The sequence below is a fragment of the Nannospalax galili genome, unplaced genomic scaffold (genome assembly GCF_000622305.1).
Source record: "Nannospalax galili isolate Female #2095 unplaced genomic scaffold, S.galili_v1.0 scaffold307, whole genome shotgun sequence".
In the NCBI taxonomy this organism is placed as follows: domain Eukaryota; kingdom Metazoa; phylum Chordata; class Mammalia; order Rodentia; family Spalacidae; genus Nannospalax; species Nannospalax galili.
In genome coordinates this window covers 7085732-7108218 of record NW_008359625.1, presented here as the reverse complement: position 1 = coordinate 7108218, position 22487 = coordinate 7085732, and the positions used below count along the sequence as shown (strand labels likewise).

Here is a 22487-nt window from a genome sequence, read left to right as displayed (position 1 = left end):
TAAATCTATCCCTGTCCTTTATCAATTCAATGTTTACCAGTGGAAGACTTGTCTTCCACCCTTGATGGGAAGGCCACAACTCCAACAAAACCCACAGGCTGCTCTGAACAGTTCTAGTTTGGTGCCTATTCTTCCACACTTCAGGATAGGAAATCACGGAACAAAAGCAGGCATCCCCAGAGGGGTTCTCTCATACTACTACGCCGTCATCAAAGCCTGTTCTGCAGGACTTTTCACTACCCAGAAGATGGTTCTGCAGGCTATCTCCTGAATCCTACTGACCAAGAGCAATGGTAATGAAGAAGTCTTTATCTGCTAAGGTTTTTCTGTTCTTAGAACATGAAATTGCTCTTTCACTCTTTTATTCTAGACTCAAGTTTCCACGAGATACCAATTTCTCTCCCTATCTCACTGTCCTAACATTCACAGAAGCACAGCTAAGTTGACTGAGTTCCAGACACTCCACAAAAAGCACCGTCTCTGACTCAGGGCTATCCTTCTGCTGGTAGCCCTGAAGGATGCTTTGGCTGCCTTTAGTGGGCCTGCTTTGTGCTCTAGCCTTTTCAAAAAAGACTTCCACTCCTAATTCTAAGACAGCATTCTTTCATGATTCATTCACCTCTATTTTCTCTTAATTTCTTTCCACCAATGTGCTTTCATCCAACAGTTCAACTTAAACATCTTATACAGATTTTCCCCCATATACAGTATAACATTAACTTTACTAGGCAAACAAAACACTAGCTCCCTGGGTTCCAGTGGCCATCACTGTACATTGGCAATGCCACTATAAGCAAATACATATTGAGTCTCAATTATGTATGAGATACTCAAGTCAATAGGGGAAAAATGAAGACAGAAAAGTATTACATAGATATTTTTATGAAGGTATTCAAGAAGAAAGTAGAGGTTGAGAGCCTGCTCTGCTGTAGTGAAGCCGGAAAGACCTGAAATGCTGCAATGTCGGTTACCCCTAGAGAGGAGCTACTTCAGCATCAGTGATGAGCATTCCCTGTACAGACCTTGGAACAAGGAATGACACTAAAGCCCCCAAATGATGTGAAACCAACAGGATAAAATACAACCGAACATACCACCTGCCTTTCATCTCAGCACCCCTCCGACACAAAATATAGGAAACTACACACACACACACACATACACACACACACACACAAAAGAAATCTGTTTTTCACATAATCCGACAAGGGAGTTAAAAGAAAAGGAAATATAATTAAACTTCACTGTACTTTTTTTAAGTTCTCTTATTCCCTATCAAATCTGGGCTGACAAGCATGTTATTTAATTGCCATAAATGAGCTTCTTTAAATAGCACCCATTAATACCCCAATTTCAACATCAGCCTGTGAACAGAAAAGGCAAAAAGAAAAAACTCTGAAATGGCTAGAAAGCAAAACAAACTGATTTCTCAAAACGTCAACAACATCTGGAAAAAGGAGTAGCTGTGAGGGGAATAACCCTCCTACATCCGCCATGGTGAGGTAGCTCAGGGCACTGACCACGCCGGCAAAGTCCAAGGCCAGTCTGAATGGGTGTCAAGGTAAGGCATCTGCTTTGTTCCCAGCCCCAGAGATACTGGAAACCAAAGCACAAGACATTCCTGAAACCATAATTTGTAACAAAAGAAAAACCATGAGTCTAGTCGAGTGTGGCTCACGCATAATTTACCCCTGGCAGCTAACATTCCCCTACATATCCTGTCAGCTCTCAAACTCAGGTGTTTAAAAGAGTACCTCTTCCTCAAGCCAATTCTCTCTGGCTACTTCTTTCTGTATCACCAATTATCCTAGTCTTCAAGCCACAAAATGATTTCTCTTATGTTCCTCCGCTTCAGCCAAATACTCAGGCAACAATCTAACACAACAAGAGCTAGCATCTGCTGAGGGCTAATTTTAAGCACAATACCAGGCACCTGACCCACATCCTCTCATTCAGTCCTTGCAACTCACCTCCCAAACATAATTATGCCTCTTATGAAGGTTAAGTGGCTTAAGTAACCTGACAAAGTCACACAGCTGGGAAGTAACAAATTGGAAGCCAGAAAGATGCCCACCTGCCCGCAATGCTCGAGCTCACGTATTAATCACAGTACCGTCATCTCACATGTGTCCGTTTCCCCTCCCTAATACAACACCTCTGGTTCAGACCTTCAGTACCTTTGAAGTAAACTAATGAACCACACCCCGCATAAGGGACTGGATTATATTTAGAGTGCCACCTTCTTCAAAATCTCCCCTCATCATGGTTTCCCCAATTAAGGTGCCCCCATGATGGACGGGTTAGACAATGCAAGAGATAAATAATGCCTAGCTAGTTTTAAAAACCAGAGGGAACCATATTAGTACAACAACCTACCAACAAATTATACATAGCAGATCAAGAAATATATGTCTAGGCAAGGTTTATATGAGAACAATTGGTCTTTGCCCAAGATTTATCTACATGGCACACAGTAATTAAAAGTACCACACTGGTGGAACTAACCTTCTTAGATGTTTAACAGACATACTTTGAGGCCTATACTAATTTGGTCAGAGGGACATAAAGGACACTTTTTGCTTCTTGCCCTCCTAGGTCAACTAGTTCCAGAGGACTATGAGCATCTCTCAAAATGTCTTGTAATGGTTGTGGTGGGTCATCTGGCCTCTTGATCAAGGAGGCCGAGGAGACCCCACCAGATGGACTTGAACCAGTGTCCAGCCTACAAAGAGGAAGGTCAACACAGAGGAATCATTCCTCCATGCTTCCAAGCGAAGCCAGCCGTGGTCATGCAGGACCTTTGACTTATCTTCACATAGGCGGAAATGGTAAAAGAAAGGAGCCAAGGACTCCTCCCAAGCCCATGTGACCCCTGAGGAACAGATCCTCAAACGGCCTTACGAGTAAGAATAAATTGGTTAATCTGGGCCAACTGTATAGCCTTAAATACCCAAAAGGAAAGTATAACCAAAGATTAAAGGGGCCAATATAATTTTTTAAGAGTCCGTATGTACAGCTAAAGGCTACATAACAAGCAACAATGCCAGAGAGGAGATACCTTCATACAGTAACATCTGCAGGTGTCCTAGCAACAGCAAGAGCACCAGTGGCAGTCCTGTCATGCTCCTCTAACTCACCAGTGGAAGTAGTGTGGGTCAATGGAGAAGAACCTGTGGGACACAGTAGCACTAGATGCTAACTTTTTCTTTTAAATATATTTTATTTTTCTGATAAGCTTAATTTTATTCTATAAACTTAAGGGTAATCAACACGATGAGGTAAAACAGACACAGCACTAAAATGTGAAAAACAGCAGACCTGTAGAATTGTTTCTATCAATTTGTCTACGATAGGTACTATACACAAAATACAACACATTTTAACTAAAATGCATTAGAGTAGACAAATGTGGAAAAGTAAACCATTTATTTGTATCAGTGCTCAGGTGGATCTCAGAAAGTAACTGACTGTGACTAGCAATAATCAGATACATAGAGATTAGAGACACGTGCAAACATCTAAGTATTAGTAGCATTAAAAATGAGTCTGTAGGAAACATTTTTAAAATGAAATGGAGATCTTTTTTAAAGGTTAAAAACTCATTCAATTTTATGTCTTGCAGGGCTTATACTGAGTTCAATATTGTATAACTGTATTAATTCAACAGCGACTGTAAAAATTTTATAGCTACTTTGGAAAGAGATGTAACTTTGCTCTGTAAACTGTTGTTGAGTATGTTAAAGCTGTAATGAAATGCTTCTTCTAAAAAAAAAATATATATATATATATATATATAAAATCTAAGTTAAGTTATAAAGGCAAACTTCTGAATTTTAAAAATTAAAATATACTGATAAAATTTTTTTAAAAATCTTCTCCCCTTAAGATCATCACTGCTACTCAAATACTACAAACTTCCTATATTTAAAGCCTTCCATAATCTGATTTTCCCACATTCTTTTTATTTATTCTGTTTTGTTTTTTTGAGACAGGATATCTGTATAGCCCCAGGGAGCCATTGTATAGCCTTAATCTCATACAGATCTGCCTGCTTCTGTCTCCAGAGTGCTGTACCACCACAGTTTTGTTTTTTTTTTAAATTTTCTTTCCCACTTTCTAATGAAAACATACAATTTGAAAGTCAAGTTCTTTACCAATCTCCACAAATCCACTGTATTTTCATCTTCTGCCTATGTGTGGGTAATTGATCACTCCTACAACAATGTGCCTCTTAGTCTTCAAGGCCCAACTCAAAGGACATCTTTCTTATGATGCTTTCTCTCATGAGGGAAAAGCCAAAAGAAAAGATGTTATTCCTGATAGTGTTCTTTGTGCCAAATGCTATTTAAAAAAAAAAAAAATCTGTATGACAACGCACAGGTATTACTGTCTACTCCAAGTTCAGAGAATCCAAGCATGCAGAGAGAGGTTAAGTGAACTACCCAGAGCTTCACTGCTGATAAATGGAAAGTCGAGATTCAAATCCACACCATAGGGTTCTAGAGCTTTATCCTAGCTGTTCTGCTGTAGGGAACCCTCAAGTGGTGCTTCTTTCTCAAGAATAGCTCCATTGATCAACATATTAATCTGCTGATCAGTCTTAGTATCACAAACAGCAGGACACCAGGCATGACATGCCTCTTCCAGTGACAATGTAAGAAATCACCACACACATTCTTGCCAGATAAATTATACCAAGAGTCCAGCTATGCTTCCTGACCACTAATTCTCAAGCTTTAATGTGCCTTATTAGGTTGTCATTTGAGGGTCTGGTTAATATGCAGATTCTACCACAGCAGGTTTGGGGTAAGGCCTGGGACTGCATTTCTAACCACTTCCAGGAGGTGCCAATAATACTGGACCCTGGCCAACACTGCAAGTAGCAAAGCTCCAGGAGCCGGATCCATTCCCCAGCTATAATCCAGAGGATGGAGGAACAAATTAACTCATGGCTCGGGCCAGAACAAGGCAAGGGAAGTCCTCATTTCAGGTGCAAAACTCAAGACCACACCAAAACCACAACAGAGTATTTAATACCTTTAAAAAATAAAAGGATTTTTAATAACTATACAGTATCAATTTTAAATAAAGTTGAATCAGCTGTCATTGTTTTTTTGTGCGTGCACCATGAGATCCAATGCGGCTCTGCACAACGCTGAGCAGTCTACAGTGTAAAAAACTAGAGTGTAAAAAACTCTACAGGGCAAAGAAGGTGCTAGTTTATAGCATGGAAGGGCCAGCGAGATGGCACAGCAGGTAAAGATGCATGCCACCAGGCGTGACAACCTGAGTTCAAACCTCAGGACTCACATGGTGGAAAGAGCCAACTCTTTCCTGCAAGTTGTCCTCTCCTCTGACCTCCACATATGTGCTGTGGCACCCTCCCCACCCCACCCTCGTGTGTGTATGTGTGTGTGTTACACATAAATGTAATAAAAACAAAAAAGCAGGGAAGCTACAGATTAAGAGACTTAACAGGCAGATACTAAATGTAAAGTGTAAAACAGAGCTTTGATGTAACAAATCTGTAAAACAATGTGGGACCGGAAGAAAAATATAAACAGACTGTTCGATGACATGAAAAAGAATTATTTTTGTTAGGGACAGCATAATGGCACTGTGTTTTGCTTTTCAAAGTCTTGCTTGTTGGAGCTATGGTACAGAGGTATTCATAGTTAAAATGATATGATACTTGCTTTAGAATATTCCCATAAAAGAAAAAGAATATAGATCAAATTAATGAACTAACAGGGATTTTGCTTTTCAATTGAATTTAATAGCATTTATTTGCGCAAAGCAAATCAAAAGTGATCGGTGAATTTGGGCAGCGCTATGAACCAAAGCCAGTATGAAAACAAACCAACTAAAGAACCTGACAGCATTTAGAGAGACACAGCAGTAAGGCTCAGAAAGCAATATAACTAGCTACAGCTTAGTCCAGCTGCCAGCCAATCAACTAGAGTTCAGTTGACTATTCATAACTCAGTTCATCAGTACAGGCCTGCAGCAGTAAACAAAGCCTAGGTTACTGTGATGGAATTCTATACTGTTTGGGCCTGTGGGCCTAGCCTAGTGCAGGCACCTCGTCCAAATCAGCAGCCACTTACAAATTACTAAACAAGTGAAAAGCTGGTATTTGTTTTAGCTGGGTTATGTTGCATGGTAACTTATTATACTATTCTATCTAATTTTGTTTAAAATTTCCATAATAAAATTTTAATTATTTTTTCCTAGCGCATCCATGACAATTACTTTGTATCCCTTTAATAAAACACAGCACATACTGCCTCACATCTAGCACAAAAATAGGTTGTTACTTTCAGTATGTGTCACAATAATATGTTGTGGCATATTGTACCAGTGGATAAAAGTGATGTTGAGTAAGCTTTAAAAACTTGTTCAATGGGCTGGAGAGATGGCTCAGTGGTTAAGAATACTGACTGTTCTTGCAAAAGACCAGGTTCGAATCCCAGCACCCACATGGCAGCTAACAACTATCTGTAACTCCAGTTCCAGGGGATCCAACAGCCTCTTCTGTCCTCCGCGGGCACTGCACAATGTGGGTGCACTTACCGACATGCAGGCAATACATGATACACATAAAATAAAAAATAAAATATTAAAAAAAAACTTGTTCAAGATATAGGAGACTGACTACATCATAAATCCATTGCACAGTGTTATTGATAATACTTAGAAAATATTTGCCATGTGTCATTGGTGTATGTAGATTCACAATATTAAACGGACTCACAATGACTTATTGTTATATCCATAGATGAAGTACATCCATTAACTCTCACTAGAGTAGGTTCTTCTTGCAGCAGATGGCATTTAACACAGAGACCCACAAATAGTCAAAATGTAGAGCACAAGGAGACTGAAGTTCTCCGACCAAACGGGATGCCTGTATCATGCCTTCTCTCCACAGGCTCAGGGATCACGGTAGAAGAGGGGGCAGAAAGACTAAGTCCATGGTGGGAGATAAATACAAGGAAACTGTGCTGCCTGGACTCCACAGGGTCACTGCACACATGAACCCACGCACTTATGACGGCATACACAAGACTTGTTCAAATCCAAGTCAGGCAGGGGCCCAGTATAGATGGGAGAGGTGGGCAGGAAGCCCCAGGCCTGGCTAAAGATCTACTGGATAGTGGGAGAGAGAGAATTTTCCTCACTAGTGTGACACCTAGTAGGCTGACCAGACTTCAGGGCATGGACCCACACCCCAAGAGCTCTTGGGAGGTACAGACTGGAATTGATAGGCCTTTAAAAAACAACTAGGAAGAAAGGAAGAAAGGAAAGGAAGGAGGGAGGGAGGAGGGAGGAAGGGAAAGGAGAGAAGGATAATAGAAGACATGAAATTGGGGAAGGGGTAGTGGGAAGGGCTAGAGATGGGGAGGGTGTCTGAATATGATCAAAATACATTGTATGAAATCAATAAAAAATTATATATATATAAAAAGAACTTGTCCAAAGTCACATATGGAGAAAGCAGTGAAGGCAAGACTGATCCAAGTCCAGACTGAAGAAGCTCTTACAATGTATGAGCACTATAGCAGAAGAGAATCTCAGCTCAATAGTTTTTATATGTCTCATGACACCCAAGACAGTGGCCACTTTGAGTCATCTTGCTTTTGATTCACAGCTGGCACACAGCAGGAGGATGACCCAGGAAATCACTTATTCTTGTCCCTGTTTCTTCATCTGTATAGAGCTATTAATCTCATGCTATCATGAGATTAATAACCATATCATCAAGTTATTAGGAAGATAAAATGATATCACAAATACAAAGAACTAAGGATCATGCCCAGCACATGACAGTCACTGTCAGTTAATATCATTAAGGGCTCAATAAAATCAAAGGGCACTGAACAAACCCTGTAGACAACTTCATAACCATTTGTTTTTAGTTCTTCTGATTTTTTTTCTTTTAATGTTTGGAGCTGGAAAGCACTTCTCACAATGCTTAGGAAAGTCAAGTGAATAGTAATGACTGGTGTTATTAGGTTTAGAAAAAAAAAAAAAAAACAGCTCTAACATTAATAGAACCTATGAGCACAGGGCCCAGGACCATGGCTGTAGTATATTCGCTTTGAAAGCTTAATGGTGAAGGATTGATGACTGTTGTGAGATTTTTTTTTAAAACTCTCAAGAAAAGATACCAGGAATGCCAGCTAACTTGAAAAGCTGGACCCTCCACTGTAAAAAACGGGAGTCGTGGGTCACAAGTAAAGGTGGGTGGGAGAAGTGATGCCAGAACGAGAGTCCAAGGAGTAAATTGAGAAGTGGGGGCCAGAAAGAAGCAGTAGCCGAGCCACTGTTAACCACCAAACCCAGGCAGTTAGTTGAGAAGCAGTGCCAAGGCTCACTGACCAAAACACGGTGAGACCCATCAGAGGCAGAATAAAAAGGACAAGTTCTTCAATGACGATGGGAACAATCTGAGCTCCAGTCAGATCATCATGGGTTTGGGCATATCTCACTGGGCTCAGTGACTTACGCCCTGTTCTTCTAGTTATGTCATGTTAGACGTAAGATTCATTTTATTATTTTACATGTATGTGTAAGTACTGACATGTATGTATGTGTACCAAGTGTGTGCCTGGTGACCATGAAGGCCAGAAGAGGGCATCGGATCCACAGGAACTTGAGCTGCCATATGGGTGCTGGGAACTGATACCAAGTTCTCTGCAAAAGCAGCAAGTGCTCTTAACCTTTGATCCATCCCCTCCAGCCCCTATGTTAGGCTTAAAACTGGACTTTTCAAAACTGTCTCATTACATGTGGAAGACGAAATAGAAAAAGGGCTCAGATCTTACTTAACCATCGGGAAGGTCTTTGACTTCCTGGTTGTTTCGCATGTCATCTCACTGCCCAGTTATTAGCAACATCTTAACTCACACTGTTAGCATTTATTGAATGGATTTATTGAATTCATGTCTAGAATACACTAAGCTACAAATTCTCCATTATCTTGTTCAATCCTTCAGTGATCGAAGAGGAAGAACATAAGGCTTAATTAAGAGCCCAAGGCCGTATTTCTTGGGCGTGTTGGTGTCTGACCTAGGAAACAACTTTGATACCACACTGCTTCCCTTCTTACGCTACTTTTAATAGCAGGCTCTTTGCTACTACAAGGGCTAGAAACATGTGAAAGACTATTGCAGGTAAAGTGCTGATGTGATGAACTAGCAGCCTGGAACATAATCTTCCCCAGGGATCCCAAAAAGCTCAGGAGAGCAGTTGGAGAGGAATGAACAATACTTAAACTCTTTACTCTCGGCACACAGGGTCATTTCCTCCTCTTCAATTGCTCTTACAGAGCTGAGAGCCATCCCTGCTGCTCCTGTCAACTACAGCAGCCTGCACTGGGAAAATTATACAGAGGAAATCTTAAAAAAAAAAAAAAAAAAAATCGGACTTTCTTCTTTTAAATGGGAGAAGAGAGAAAATAGGAAGAGGAATTCTCAATAGAGAAGAAAATTTATAAATACTATGAACAATGAAATAACACCTGCAAATAAATATCTGATGCCAAACTATTAATAAAAGCAGCAATTAAAAAGGGCCAGATAAAGCAAGCTAAAATATGCCTTTTCTTTCCAAATCTGCTGTGAATGTGTTCACCCACTCCCGACCACTTGTATTTACATGGACTATCATGAGAAGATCCAGGCTAGAGAAACAAAGTGGCCCCAGAATCTACATCTTACCTCAAAACAGCCATGAGGTTGGGATCACATATAAAAAGTGCAGAATGAGGATAAAACCAGGAGAATACCAGAATTAAGAGACAAGCAGAACCAAAAGACACCCTAAAGGGCCAGGGCCAAGGACAATCAATCCAATGTGCCAATGAAGACTGAAAAGCACTTAAGGAGCTATTAAGGACCCCATCAAGAGCAGGCTCAATCAAACAATGGAGTATAAATCAGATTTTGCTAACTTTATTCTAAAACTGAGGTAAAGAAGCAAGAGGTATCTGTTCAGAACTGCTAGACATAGAAGGGAAAGAGGGCTGTAAACAAATGGGATACCCAGCTGGATGAAGACAGGCCTGGGCTTGGAAAGATTCTCATACACGGAAGCCTGAGACTAAGGACACAAAGGAAGGAACGGATAAGGAGGGGGCAGAATGGGGCACATGACAGTCAGATGGTCGCAGTGGGAAGGATGGCAACCTCTGAGACTGAAGGGAAGAACACACAAGTGTGTGCCTGGAAACCGCCCTGGGTTCTTTAACTTTTCTCTTTGAAATGGGAGTTAAGATTGCCTGAGTATGAAGAAAGTAGAAGGTAAAATGGAAATTCATGAACATTTCAAAATAAATTTTGCAAGTCTTGGAAGAGTAACCTGACTACATGGTGTTTGTTTCCAGGAAAGTCAACACCCTGCTCATGTGAGTTCAAAAGAGGCCAATGGAGTGGATATTCTGCCTCTGAGTCTCATCCTTTCGTGTGCTTCCTCTTCTATAAACCTGTGTGTGTAGAGCACTCTGTAATGTGCTAGGGCTTCAGGGGAACACTGAGCAAAACAAAGCAAAGCCCCCGCCTATACAGTGGGATAAGAGAAGATCTAAACCCAACAAGTTATGCTACAGTGAGTACTTTTACTTTGTGCACACGTGTGTGTGTGTGCACGCGTGTGCACGCATGTTGTTCAATGTAAGCGCACCTGTGTGTGGTGCACTCACCTAGTGTACAGAGAGGGCAGAGGTCAATGCTGCATTTCCTCCTCCATCACTCTCCACCTTCCCTTGGTCTCTTACTGAATTTGGAGCTCAAAGTTTCAACTCACTGGCTGGCCAGCAAGCCCCAGGGATCTGTCCCTGCCACCCCAGAGCTGGGGTTCTAGATGCACAGAGCCATGTCTGACTTCTGTGGGTGCTGAGGATTCAAACATAGGTCCTCATATTTGCACAACAAACACTTTACCCACTGAACTATCTCACTGGTCCCACAAGAGCAATGAGTAGGGGGTTTTGTTATGGTTGTTGCTTTCTTTTGAAACAGGGTCTCATTATGTAGCCCTGGCTGACCTGGAACTTATTATGTAAACCAGGCTGGTCTCAAACTCACAGAGACCTACCTACCTCTGCCTCCACTGCTAGGATTAAAGCCATGCGCCACCGTGCACAGCACAATGAGTGTTTTATATAGAAAGAGCTCATAGCACTACCGAGAAAATGCAGGAAAGACTGTCGAACTAACTCAGAGTAGAGGGGGAAGGTCTCTTTGAAAAAGTAGTATCAGAGACCTGGGAAAACTTTAGTTGCCTGAGGAAAGAATGCCATTTGCAGAGTCTCCAGGAACCCTGAAGTATAAGGAACAGATTACTTCAGAAGACCTGCAGTTCCACAGGCTAAAGTAGAATGCAGCAAGGTGTCAGGCGTATGCAGATGAAAAGCTCCTGCAGGATTGCTAAGAATTTTGAGTTTGATTCTAAAGCAACAACAACCCTCACTTCCAAAACAAGAGTGTACGAGGAAGGGAGAAAGCCAGGAGGCTAAGAAGAATCCAGGCAAGAGAGGACAGAAGTGTGGTTAGAGATGGGGACAGTGAGAACAGACAAAAGAAAAGGGACACAGAGAGTCAGAGGATGCACAATCACTTAAAATCTATGCACAGGGTATGAGGAACACACATGAGGAGAAGGTGAGGATGACGCCCAAACATAGCTTGGGAAACAAGACAGAGAGGGAGTACTGTGACTCCCCAGGAGCAGGCTGAGCAGGAAAATTTGTATTTTTAGGATATTGAGTTTGAGATACCCATGAAGCATCCAGAGATAAAGACCTGAATTCAGGTCTGGAGCTCAGAAGAGGTCTTTATAGAAAAAAAAAAAAACAAAAAAAAAATAGGGCTGGAGAGATGGCTCAGCAGTTAAGAGCATTAGCTGCTCCTGCAGAGGACCCAGGTTCAGTCAGTTCCAAGCACCCCACGGTGGCTAACAACTGTCTGCAACTCCATTCCAGGAGATTCGATGCCCTCTTCTGACCTCCAAGGGCACTGCACAACACGGGGGCACTTGCACATATGCAGACAATACACTCATACACTTAAAAATAATGAATAAAATATTAAAAAAACACCTGGGACTTGGACATCTGGAGATGTAACAGAAGACAGTATGAGTGGGTGAGGTCATGCAGGGGTAGGGCATGATGAAAAGAGGGCTGAGGGCCGAGAATGGTCTTCTCATGCTTGAGGGAAGGAAGGAGTGACAGAAGAAGAAACAGCCAAAGAGAGAGGGAGAAAAAGCAGGAGTTTGGAAGAGGCAAGAGGAAAATTGCACTTGAAGGAGAATCAACTGTTTCTAAAGGTGAGTGGTCAAAAAGAATGAGGAACAAAATGGTGAAAATAATAAAGGCAGAATCAGATGTGGCACAAGACACTGGTGGAGAAGCAGTGAGGAGCCATTCAAAACTGTGTTTAGCTGGGGTAAAGGAAAGAGACTGTGGGATTGAAAAGGCCAGGCCGAGCAGGTAAGAATGGGGTTGAGGAGTACATGTGTTGGATCAAGAAATCGAGGATAGGAAAAAAGTGAAACCCAAAGAATGCTAGTTTGGGAAAGAAAAGGAGGCACCGAGAAGTTTGGTAACAATGAAAACTAGGAAGGAGTGATGATAGAGAAAATTGGAGTATAGACGGCCATAATGAGACTAGAATGGCACGGTTCCGTCTCAGAAGTGGACCAGGCCAAGTGAAGACCAGGTTAGCATCCAGCCAGGGGTGTGGGGGGCAGATGAAAGGAGACAGTAGTGCAAATGCCCAGGAACAGATGAGGTCATGGAGGGGGGTGTTGTGTGCTAGGTAAGTCATCTACATGGACATTCACGGAGTTTGGGGAAAGAGAATTTAGAAAGAAAAGGATATTGACAAGCCAGGCGTGAAAGCCTAATGTAGCTGAGAAAATTATTAGTGCCAGTGTGATGGCGCATACCTATAACCCCAGCACTTGGGACACTGAGGCAGAAGATCATGGGCAGCTGGACCACACAGCAGAACCCCATGTTGGGGGGGAGGGACAGGGGAGGAAGGAGAAGACATAAAATGCATCCGAATTGGAAAGGAAGAAGAAAATTACCTGTTTTCAGATGACATGATCTTTTATGTAGAAACCCTAAGGATACACTCAAACATATAAAAATGTTAAAACTAATAAACAACTTCTGCGAAGTTCCGAGGTAGAAAAAGAATCAACAAAATAAGTTGTGTTTCTATATACTAACAGTTAACAATCCATAAAATAACAATCACACTTATAAGAGCATCAAAAAAGTAAAATGTTTAAAAATAAACTTAAATAGGTCAGAAATCTGTACACTAAAAAGTACAGGAAAAGTAAATAGAAAGATGTATTCACTGGAAGACTTCAGACTGTTAAAATGTCCATACCACATAGCAATCTACAGATTCAATGCAATTCCTGTTAAAATCCCAATGTCACTTTTTACAGAAATAAGAAAAAGCCACCTTAAAATCCGTATGACAGCTCAAGGCACTCCAAATGGCCAAAACAATCTAGAATGATAACAAAGTTGGAAGCCTCATACTTCCCAACTTCAAAATTTACTACAAAGCTATAGTAATCCAAATAATGTAGTTCTGGCATAAAGACAGATACACAGACCAATGGTACAGAATAGACTCTAGAAATAAATTTCCATTGTATATGATTAAAGTCTTCAACAAAAGTACCAAGACCATTCATCAGGAAAAGGACATTTTACAAGAAATGGTATCAGTCCACTGCAAAAGAATGAAGTTATACCTTCGCATTATACCATACACAAAAATTAAACACAAAGACCTAAACGTGACCTAATATTCTTCAAGGCAAACCTAAGGAGAAAATTTAATGTCATTGGATTTGGCAATGATTTCTTATAAGTGATACCAAAAGCTCAGGCAGGGATCAGGGAATGGCTCCGTTGGAAAAGTGTTTAGCCTGCACGCATGAAGACCAAAATTTGGAACCCCCAAGCCCATGTACAATGCCAGCATGTGTCTGCAATTCGTGCACCGAGGAGGCAGAGTCAGGAGGATTACTGAGGCCTGCAGACCAGCTAGTCTGGCCAAATCTGAGCTTCACGATCAATCAGAGACTGTCACCAAAAATAAGGGGGTGGGCAATTAAGACACCGTGTTAGCTTCTGACCAACACACATGTACATACACACACACACACACACACACACACACACACACAGCCCAAAAGCACAGGCAACAAAAGCAAAGCGAGACAAATGAGACTGCATCAAGTTTCAAAACTTCTGGGCACCCCCAAAGACAACAATAAATTAAAAGAGCAACACACAAAATGAGAGGAAAAAAATCTGTGCAGATCATGCATTTCCTAAGGGGTTAATATCTAGACTATATAAAGAATTCACAAAACTCAATAACAATGATAAAATCCAATTAAAAGTGGACAAAGAACTTCAACAGACGTTTTTCCAAAGAAGACATACAAGGGGCCAAAAGGCATATGAAAAAATACTTAGTTTTCTTAGAGAAACGCAAATCAAAACCACAATACCACATCATACTCATTAGAACAAAATAACGTAAGTCAGGAAGGATGTAGAAAAACTGGAAACATTTTGCACTGCTAGTGGAATTGCAAAAGACGCTATCAAAAAGAATTTGAAGGCTCCTCAAAAAATTTTAAAAAGGGCTCCCTAATTCAGCAGAGGGCCAGGAACACAAAAGGTCACAAATGGCCAAAGCATAGAGATCAAGAGTCTGCTGAATGCTGGTCCTTAGAAGGGATCCCTTTATTAAATAAACTTCACCCACCCAAGGATCAGGGACCATCGAGGAAGAGGGGATGGAAAGATTGTAAGAGCCAGGGAGGAGGTGCATGACCATATGGAAACAGAGTCCTACAAGCTCCTGGGAACCTGCTCGTATGAGTCTATGGCAATGGTGTCAGCATACACAAGTCCCACGCAAACTCAGGCAGACAAAAACCCAGCATAGAACTGGGAAAATGAACAGCAGACTCCAATCTTATCTGAAGAAATATTGGCAACTGATTGCTGCCAGGTGAAGAAGAGCTGATCTTCCTAAAACAAGGAACTCTAGATAGGATGATTAGACCTCAGTGGATAGACTTTCACTGGGGAAGGCTGATAAGACCTCAGTGGATAGACTTGCACTGGGGAACATCTGGGGACAATGACTTAACACAGGAATGACAGAGTATAGGCTCCAGTAGGGGGACTACGGGAGGGTGCCGGTGGGGATGGGGTATAAAGATGATTAAGATTGTTTGAGATGTTCTGTATGAAATACACAAAAATTCAATAAAAACAAATTTAAAAAAATAAAAATAAAAAACACATAAAAATTACTTAGTTGTAGAAAACCAAAATCATTACATGTTAATTTCATTTTCTATATTGAAAACAGCAATCTATTTTAAATTTCTAGTACTGGATTTAGTATGAGAGATTAAAAATTTTGGTGTCAAAAATTTTTTTTAAATGGAACTACCATTTGATCCAGCAGCCCCTCTCCTAGATATGTCTCTAAAAGAACAGTTTCAAAGAAATAATTAGCTCTCCCAAGTTCACTGCAACATTATTCACAATATCCAATAGACAGAAGTAACCCAAATGCCCATCAAAAAATAAAGTATGCCATGTGCATACAATGGAATATTAACTGTTCAGCCTTTAAAAATAAAGAAATCCTACCACATTTCATAACACAGATGAACCTGAAGGACATTTAAAATGCAAAGTCAGTCACAGAAAGACAAATACTGTATGATCCCACCTATACCAAAGGTCTACATTAGTCAAACTCAGAAAAATAAAGTAGAACGGTGGTCGCCAGGAGCTAAGGAAGGGGGGAGGAAAATGGGAGCTGCTTAGCAGGTCAGAGTTTCAGTTTTGCAACCAAACAGTTCTAGAACTCTGTTGTACAACAATATGAATACACTTAGTAATATTGACCTGCACACTCACAAATGATCAAGGTAGTAAACTATATGCTTTTCACTACAATTTGAAAATAAGAGGGGCCAGGTGGTAGCAGAGTATGAAGCAAAAAATGTGCATGTGTGTGGGGGGGTGTTGCCTGTGGGGCCAGAACATGGAAATTTCAAGGGTGGAGAAAGAGCAAAGTGAGGCCTCCAGGCTTCAACCACACTCTGGGTTCAAGCTGTTTTAAAACAAACTCAGAATGAGTCTTCTTCATGCTAGAGAGCTAGTGGGCCTTGTTTTAAAGTCTTAAGACTTTAGGAAATTATTAGCGAACCTCTGAACAGAATACACAGTGAGCGCTTCACATCTTCACAGCAGGTGGAGATTCCTGACTGAGCTGGCCCTGCAGGAAGTCAAGAGACTCTTCCTGAAGGCTCATGTTGGAAAAGGGAAAAAGCCAGACATTACATACCTCATATTCCATTTTTAAAAAGTTTGTTCAACCACTGTCCTATCTTATAAACCCTAAGCTTTTTAGATACTCATTAACACTATTTGGATGCTTAGTTTTGAGGATGCTTAGGAAGGGAAGATGCTCCAACCTACACAGCTGCAAAAAAATCAGATACCATGCTGCACCCTAAAGTTTTCCTGCCAACCGTGAATTGAGAATTCTTGTAGAAGGAACAGTGAATCACAAACCTCACTTCCTGTTTAACGAAGCAACACTGAATCCATCTGGATTTCCATGTTGCTACAGTCGTAAGATGCAGCATTTGAGTCCTTAAAGACTATAATTTTCTTGGTTATCTTAACTTTTTATGATTTTTATACAAAACATCTCTAAGTATTACCATATTAAACCAGAAGGGGTATTCTGGCACTTTCTTCTTCCTCCATGTCTGAAGACTAATTCAACTTAGAATTACACTGAACTCCTTATCCAATCAAAAGGGGTGAAAGTCTCTGTCTCGTTTAATTAACCCAGGCTAATGAAATAGCTGAGGATGGTCACAGGGGTGGGAAAAGCAGAGCAGTGAGTGTCTAGCATCCAAGGGAAGAAAGAAGGAGGCCACAGCAAGAAACCGAGAAAGGAATACCAAGAAGATGTGAGTAGCAAGCTCAATCTACTAATCTGGGAAAGAACTTTATTCTGTCCAGAATGGACCTCAATTTCTTCAACTATCAAGTGAATAAAAATAGTTTGCAATCTCACTAATATAATGTATATCTGCTAAAGTATGTTCTAGCTATTGTTCCATACAGTTTTAATTACATAGAACGGATTATAAGAAATGTCTTTGTTTTGAATAACTTATCACCAGAGTACTTTACAGAGAAGCGCAGCTGAACAGGATTTCAACCTCAGGCCCTTTGGCCCATTCTGTAGTAAGTGCAGGTGGAGTGGGGCGGTAATATTTACCAGTGTTTTCCATAGAGCCAATGGCCTCCCCATGTCAGCAGGCAGAGCCCAGCTGTAGTTTTCTTCCAGTGATTTCGAAGTGTTTTAAAGAACATGGTCATCTTCTCCTAGAGATTTAGTAGAGGCAGAAAAAAAAAAAAAAATTATCCAAGATAATCAAACCACAGCTTATCAGCCATCCTAGGGTCTCTCTCCTCATTTTTTTCTTCGCATAGGGTTCCTGCTGCCACTTCTGCTCTGGCTTCTCAGCTTTTCCTTTCTAGTCTCAGCATCTTCTCATCCACTCAACTATCTTTATTTCCATCTTTATTCATATATTTCTACCTTAACTGTACGTGTTTCTTGTCTGATCACTTCCGCATCCACAGAAGGAGGAGAGGCAGGAAGAGAGGCATGGGCTCTCCTGGTGTGCTGGATGGCTTTAGTTGTCTCTCAACTTGACATACCTAGGTAGAGGGAGCCTCAATTGGGGAATTGCCTCCATTGGACTGGCCTGTGGCCATGTCCATAGGGCATTTTCTTGACTGTTGAGAGATGTGGGAGGGCCCAGCCCACTGTGGTCCTGTGAACAGGTGGTCCTGTATTGTATAAGAAAGCAGGTCAAGCCAGTAAGCAGCGTTCCTACATGACCTGTGCTCCAGGTCCCTGCTCTGAGTTCCTACCTTGGACTCCCTGATGAACCCAGGAGATATAAGCCAAATAAACCCTTTCCTCCCCAAGTTAATATTGGTTGGAGTGTTTACAATAGAAAGCAAACTAGAACACCCGGCTTCCTCTCGAGTCTACCGTCCTACTGTTCCACTACTCCACTGATTAGGAGTGTCTGTCCATTACACATGAGGGGTCCCCTAAACACCAGTAGCAACGTATTCAAAACAGATGAAAACACTAGGCCTTCAATATGAAAATCAGCAGAGAACATGTATAAAACTCTATGCACATGGCTACATAAAAATGCTCATCTTAATCAAATGTATGTAAATTACAAAGAGCTATTACTATGCACGTATAATATTAACATTTTTAATTTTTTTTTTTTTGTCTTTTCAAGACAGGGTCTCCCTGTAGCCCCAGATGGCCTGGAAATCACTATGTAGACCAGGCTGGCCTCGAACTCACAGAGATCTGCCTGCCTCTGCCTCCCAAGTGCTGGGCATTAAAGGTGTATGCCACCATGTCTGGCTCAACATTAACATTTTTAAAATATCATACTCACTAATGATAAAATACAGTGAGGTAGATATTCTCATATACTCTTAGAAGGAAAAGTTAGCTCTTTATTAGAAAACAAACTGAAAAGTATGTTTCTTTTTATATGGCACTATTTGAGGCTATCAATATTTATTAGCTAATGTGTTACTTAACTTACCCCAGTGGAGTAAACGCCATGAGAGTACGGACTTTGGTCACCACTAGAACACAGGCCTTAGTTAAGATGTGGCACACAACAGCTATTTTAGAAACATCTATTAAGCAAGTCATATAGCAATTCATTTTTTTTTTAACTAAGAATTTTACAGATGTAGAAAAAACAACTCAAAATACAATGTTTAGTAAAATTAGCAGGACAAAAAGCCATATGTAATTAGTATTATCCCAATTATGCTCAAATAGAACAATAAAAAAAATCAATAAACAAAAGCAGAAATTTAATGTAATTTCCTCTAAATCTTAGGATGGTTGAATGACATCTTAAAATTGCAACATATATGCAATGCAAAGTTTTATGAAATAAATATAAATTATTTTCTAAACAGATGAAAATTTAAACAAAAGTTCTTATAGTGAGTGTGAGACCAGCTGCTTCCATTAAAGGGTGAAGTTTGTTTCGTTCTCCCTTTAACTCACATTGGTTCAAATCCCTGTCATGGGAAGAAATATCCTCATTGCAGACATCACTCAGGCTGGTAGAGAAAAAATCCCAAATGTCCATCTAACTATTGCCCTCCCCTCCATCTGGCCCTAAACACTTAATCACTCAAGAAGCCTTTAATAAGCAGCTACATGCTAGGCTGTATGTCAAGAGCTAGAGCAGAGGCGACCAGGACCCATTCTCAAGTGCTCATAATTGTTAAATCCACAACTGCAACACAAGTCCACAATTAAAGTCGCCACAGCCTAAGACATGTGTTAAGGGATGAGCACAGGATCTATTAAGTCCACAAAAACTAGCCTAACTGGGATGAACATGAAGGAGCCAGAGAGAGTTGGGGGATTCTTCTTAGAGCCTTGAAGAATTAGGAGTCACAAAGTAAAGGTGTTAGGTATATGTTATGGTCTAAACATTTGCATGTCTCCAAAATTCATATGCAGTAGTCCCAATTCCCACTGAGATGGTATTAGGATATAGGGCTTCTGGAAGGTCATGAGGGTGTTGTCCTCATGAATGGGATTATCACCCCTATACAATGGACGAAATGGTCCCATACCCTAAAGATAGCAACAAGATAAAGATAGCAAGATGGCCATCTGCAAACCAGGAACAGGCACATCAAGTGCCCAACTTTGCTGGCAGCTTGGTTTTATATTTCCAGTTTTCACACTGTGAGAAATCAATTTGTTATTTAAGTCACACCAGTTATAGCAGTTTGAACTAGGAAGTGTACAAAGGCAAACAAAATAAAACAAAAACCTCTAGCAAGTTATGTTCTGAAAAACACAGGCAGTACAGAGGAGAATAATTTCTCTTCTCACCCATGACTAGATTCATGACTAACGTTTGGATTAAAAAAGACACAGTGGCTGGAGAGATGGCTCAGCGGTTAAGAATATTGGGTGCTTTTGCAGAGAACCTGGGTTCAATTCCCAGCACTCACATGAGGACTAACAACCATCTATAACTCCAGTTCCAGGAGCTTCCAATGCCGTCTTCTGATCTCCACAGGCATTGCATGACACAGGTACACTTACATGCAGGCAATACTCGCATACACATAACATAAAAAAAGAAAAAAAAGAAACGGTAGCTTAAAGATAAAGTATGGTGGGAGGGGAAAGATTAGAAAAGCCCTTGAATCCACACTGAGGACTTTGGATATTACATTGAAGATAAAGAAAAAACTTCCTCAGCTTTGGGAGGTGAGCGATATGATCATATTTGAACTGCAGTGTAAAATGGACTGGCAGAAGTTGAAAGCGCACTGAAGGAGAGCCATTAGGGAGTTATTGCTATAGTCTCTAGTCCACTAAAGGAAGAAACCAAAGGTAGCCAAAGATTGAATTTGGAGGTCTTTAGAAAGCAGAAACTGGCTGCACTTGGTGATAAACTGACTGCAGGGAGGTGAGGGATGAGAAGCCAAGCCAGATTGTGTGCTTGGGCAAATGACTGGGGAGTAATTTCAATCCTAGAGGTTTGTATTGTGGCTTTGTGGAGAAAAGAAGCATGCAGCTTAGGGGACCCTAGACTGACATTACTGCAGGGGGCAGATGTCTGGATTTAGCTGTTTGGAAGGAGAAAATGGACACAGATACAGATTTGGCATTCAAGCTGTGGAGGTCAAGTCTGAGTGTTGATAAAAATCACCCAAGTGGAGAGGAGCTTGAAAAAAATATACCAGTAAATTAGAGAATAATTTCTTTAAAGGCCATCCCCAACCCTGTCATAAATGATTCATCTATTATGAAAAAAATGAATGTGGAAATATGCCGGCAACCTAGCGTGGATAGAGGACTGACTGGTCCACGTGCCTGGAACTAAATCCTAGTTTTACCACTTCCTAGTGGTAGGTCCCTGGCTAAGTCATTTAACTTCTGCCTCCATTTCTTCACTAGTAAAACAAGGAAACACCATGTGTTCTGATGACCTCATTTGGCTGTGAAGACCAGCTGTAATGGGGTTGTGAATGAAATCTGTAAATTTTCCATATTTAAGTTGTCATCACAGTATGTAACACATTAGCAGTGTATATTACCTTCTAAGTAACCAGAAGTCACATCCTCTAATCTCAGTTAATGTCTCAATTTTGTTTAAATGTACATACTTTTTTTTTTTTTTTTTTTTTTTTTTTTTTGTCTTTTTGAGACAGGGTCTCTCTGTAGCCCCAGCTGTCCTGGAACTCACCATGTAGCCCAGGCTGGCCTTGAACTCACAAGAGATCTGCCTGCCTCTGCCTCCCGAGTGCTGGGATTAAAGGCGTGCGCCACCACGCCCGGCTAAATGTACATACTTTTGCCTTCAAAGCAGGTTCTGCCCAACCCCAAGGACCTCCGAATTCTAACTGCAGCCCCCTCCCCCCGACAAGTGAGGTGGGGTTTTCTCCTAAGTGCGTGAACTCCTTCCGGGCAGGTTCTATCCTCTGCCTCACCAGAACCTAGAAAGGCGTTTAGAATGAATTAACCCATCCACCCACCCACCCAGGAATCTAATACTATCCGCCACGTTTTTGAACAGGAGTACTCCAAAGCCCAAAGGCAAAGGTGACTGCGGGTCCCCAAGTTAGCGACAGCTCTGGGACTCGAACCCAGCACCCCTGACTCCCAGTGACCACGGATGCGGGCGCCACGCCGGCTGGGCCTGTCCCTTTCTCCCGCCGCGGCCGCGAAGCAGGCGGATTCCCGGCTCCAGGCCGGTCCCCAGGCCGCCCTGCCCCGCGCGGCTCCGGGGATGTGCCCCACACTCGAGCCACGCTCGCCGCCAGCCTAGCGGCCCGTGCTGGGCGCCCGCACTCACCCCCGCCAGCTGCTCACCGCCAGGCCTTTCCTGTGTGCTCTCTCAAGACTCTCCCCCTCTTTCAAGGGAAACCGCTGCCACGGCCGTCGGGTTCCGCCGCTGGGCTGCGCGGGCCAGGCGGGGCCAGGCTCTCGTGACCCGGAGGTGGGCTTGCGGGAGCCTCCGCCCTGGGGCTGCGTTCCTTTCCTTTCAAAACTCCCTTACTTAGTCTTTCATTTCTCTATTGCCAGGCAATAGGCTCTGGAAAGTTCACAATACATAATAGTTTTAAGATTTGTAACTAAACTGGAGAATAAAGGAGTAAAACGATGTTAACAGTGGTAAGCGCTACAAAGAAAATGAAATTGGGTGATAGGGAGTGGGGTGGGGGTGAACTGCAAAAGCTCTGAAACCCTAGGCCAGTGTGGGAGAGGCAGAGAGCGCTGAGGAGAAGCCAGGACAGAGAATGTTTC

The 22487-nt window shown here is 41.7% G+C and overlaps 1 protein-coding gene across 5 annotated transcripts in view; it reads right to left on the bottom strand.

Moving 5' to 3' along the window:
- Positions 1-22148, bottom strand: part of Agk (acylglycerol kinase) — a 94240-nt gene extending 72092 nt beyond the window's left edge. For 2 of the 5 annotated variants that reach the window (XM_008823526.3, XM_029558859.1), the window contains exons 1-2: positions 22036-22148; positions 17367-17473 (exon numbers count right to left, since the gene is read on the bottom strand). In XM_008823526.3, coding sequence (XP_008821748.1) covers positions 17367-17467 — 101 coding nt within the window. In that variant the 5' untranslated portion in view covers positions 17468-17473; positions 22036-22148. Of the gene's footprint in view, positions 1-17366; positions 17474-17690; positions 17813-18735; positions 18781-22035 lie in introns of those variants that run through there. The other 3 variants (XM_008823527.3, XM_029558858.1, XM_029558857.1) reach the window with 3 other exon arrangements.
- Positions 22149-22487: the final 339 nt, after the last annotated feature.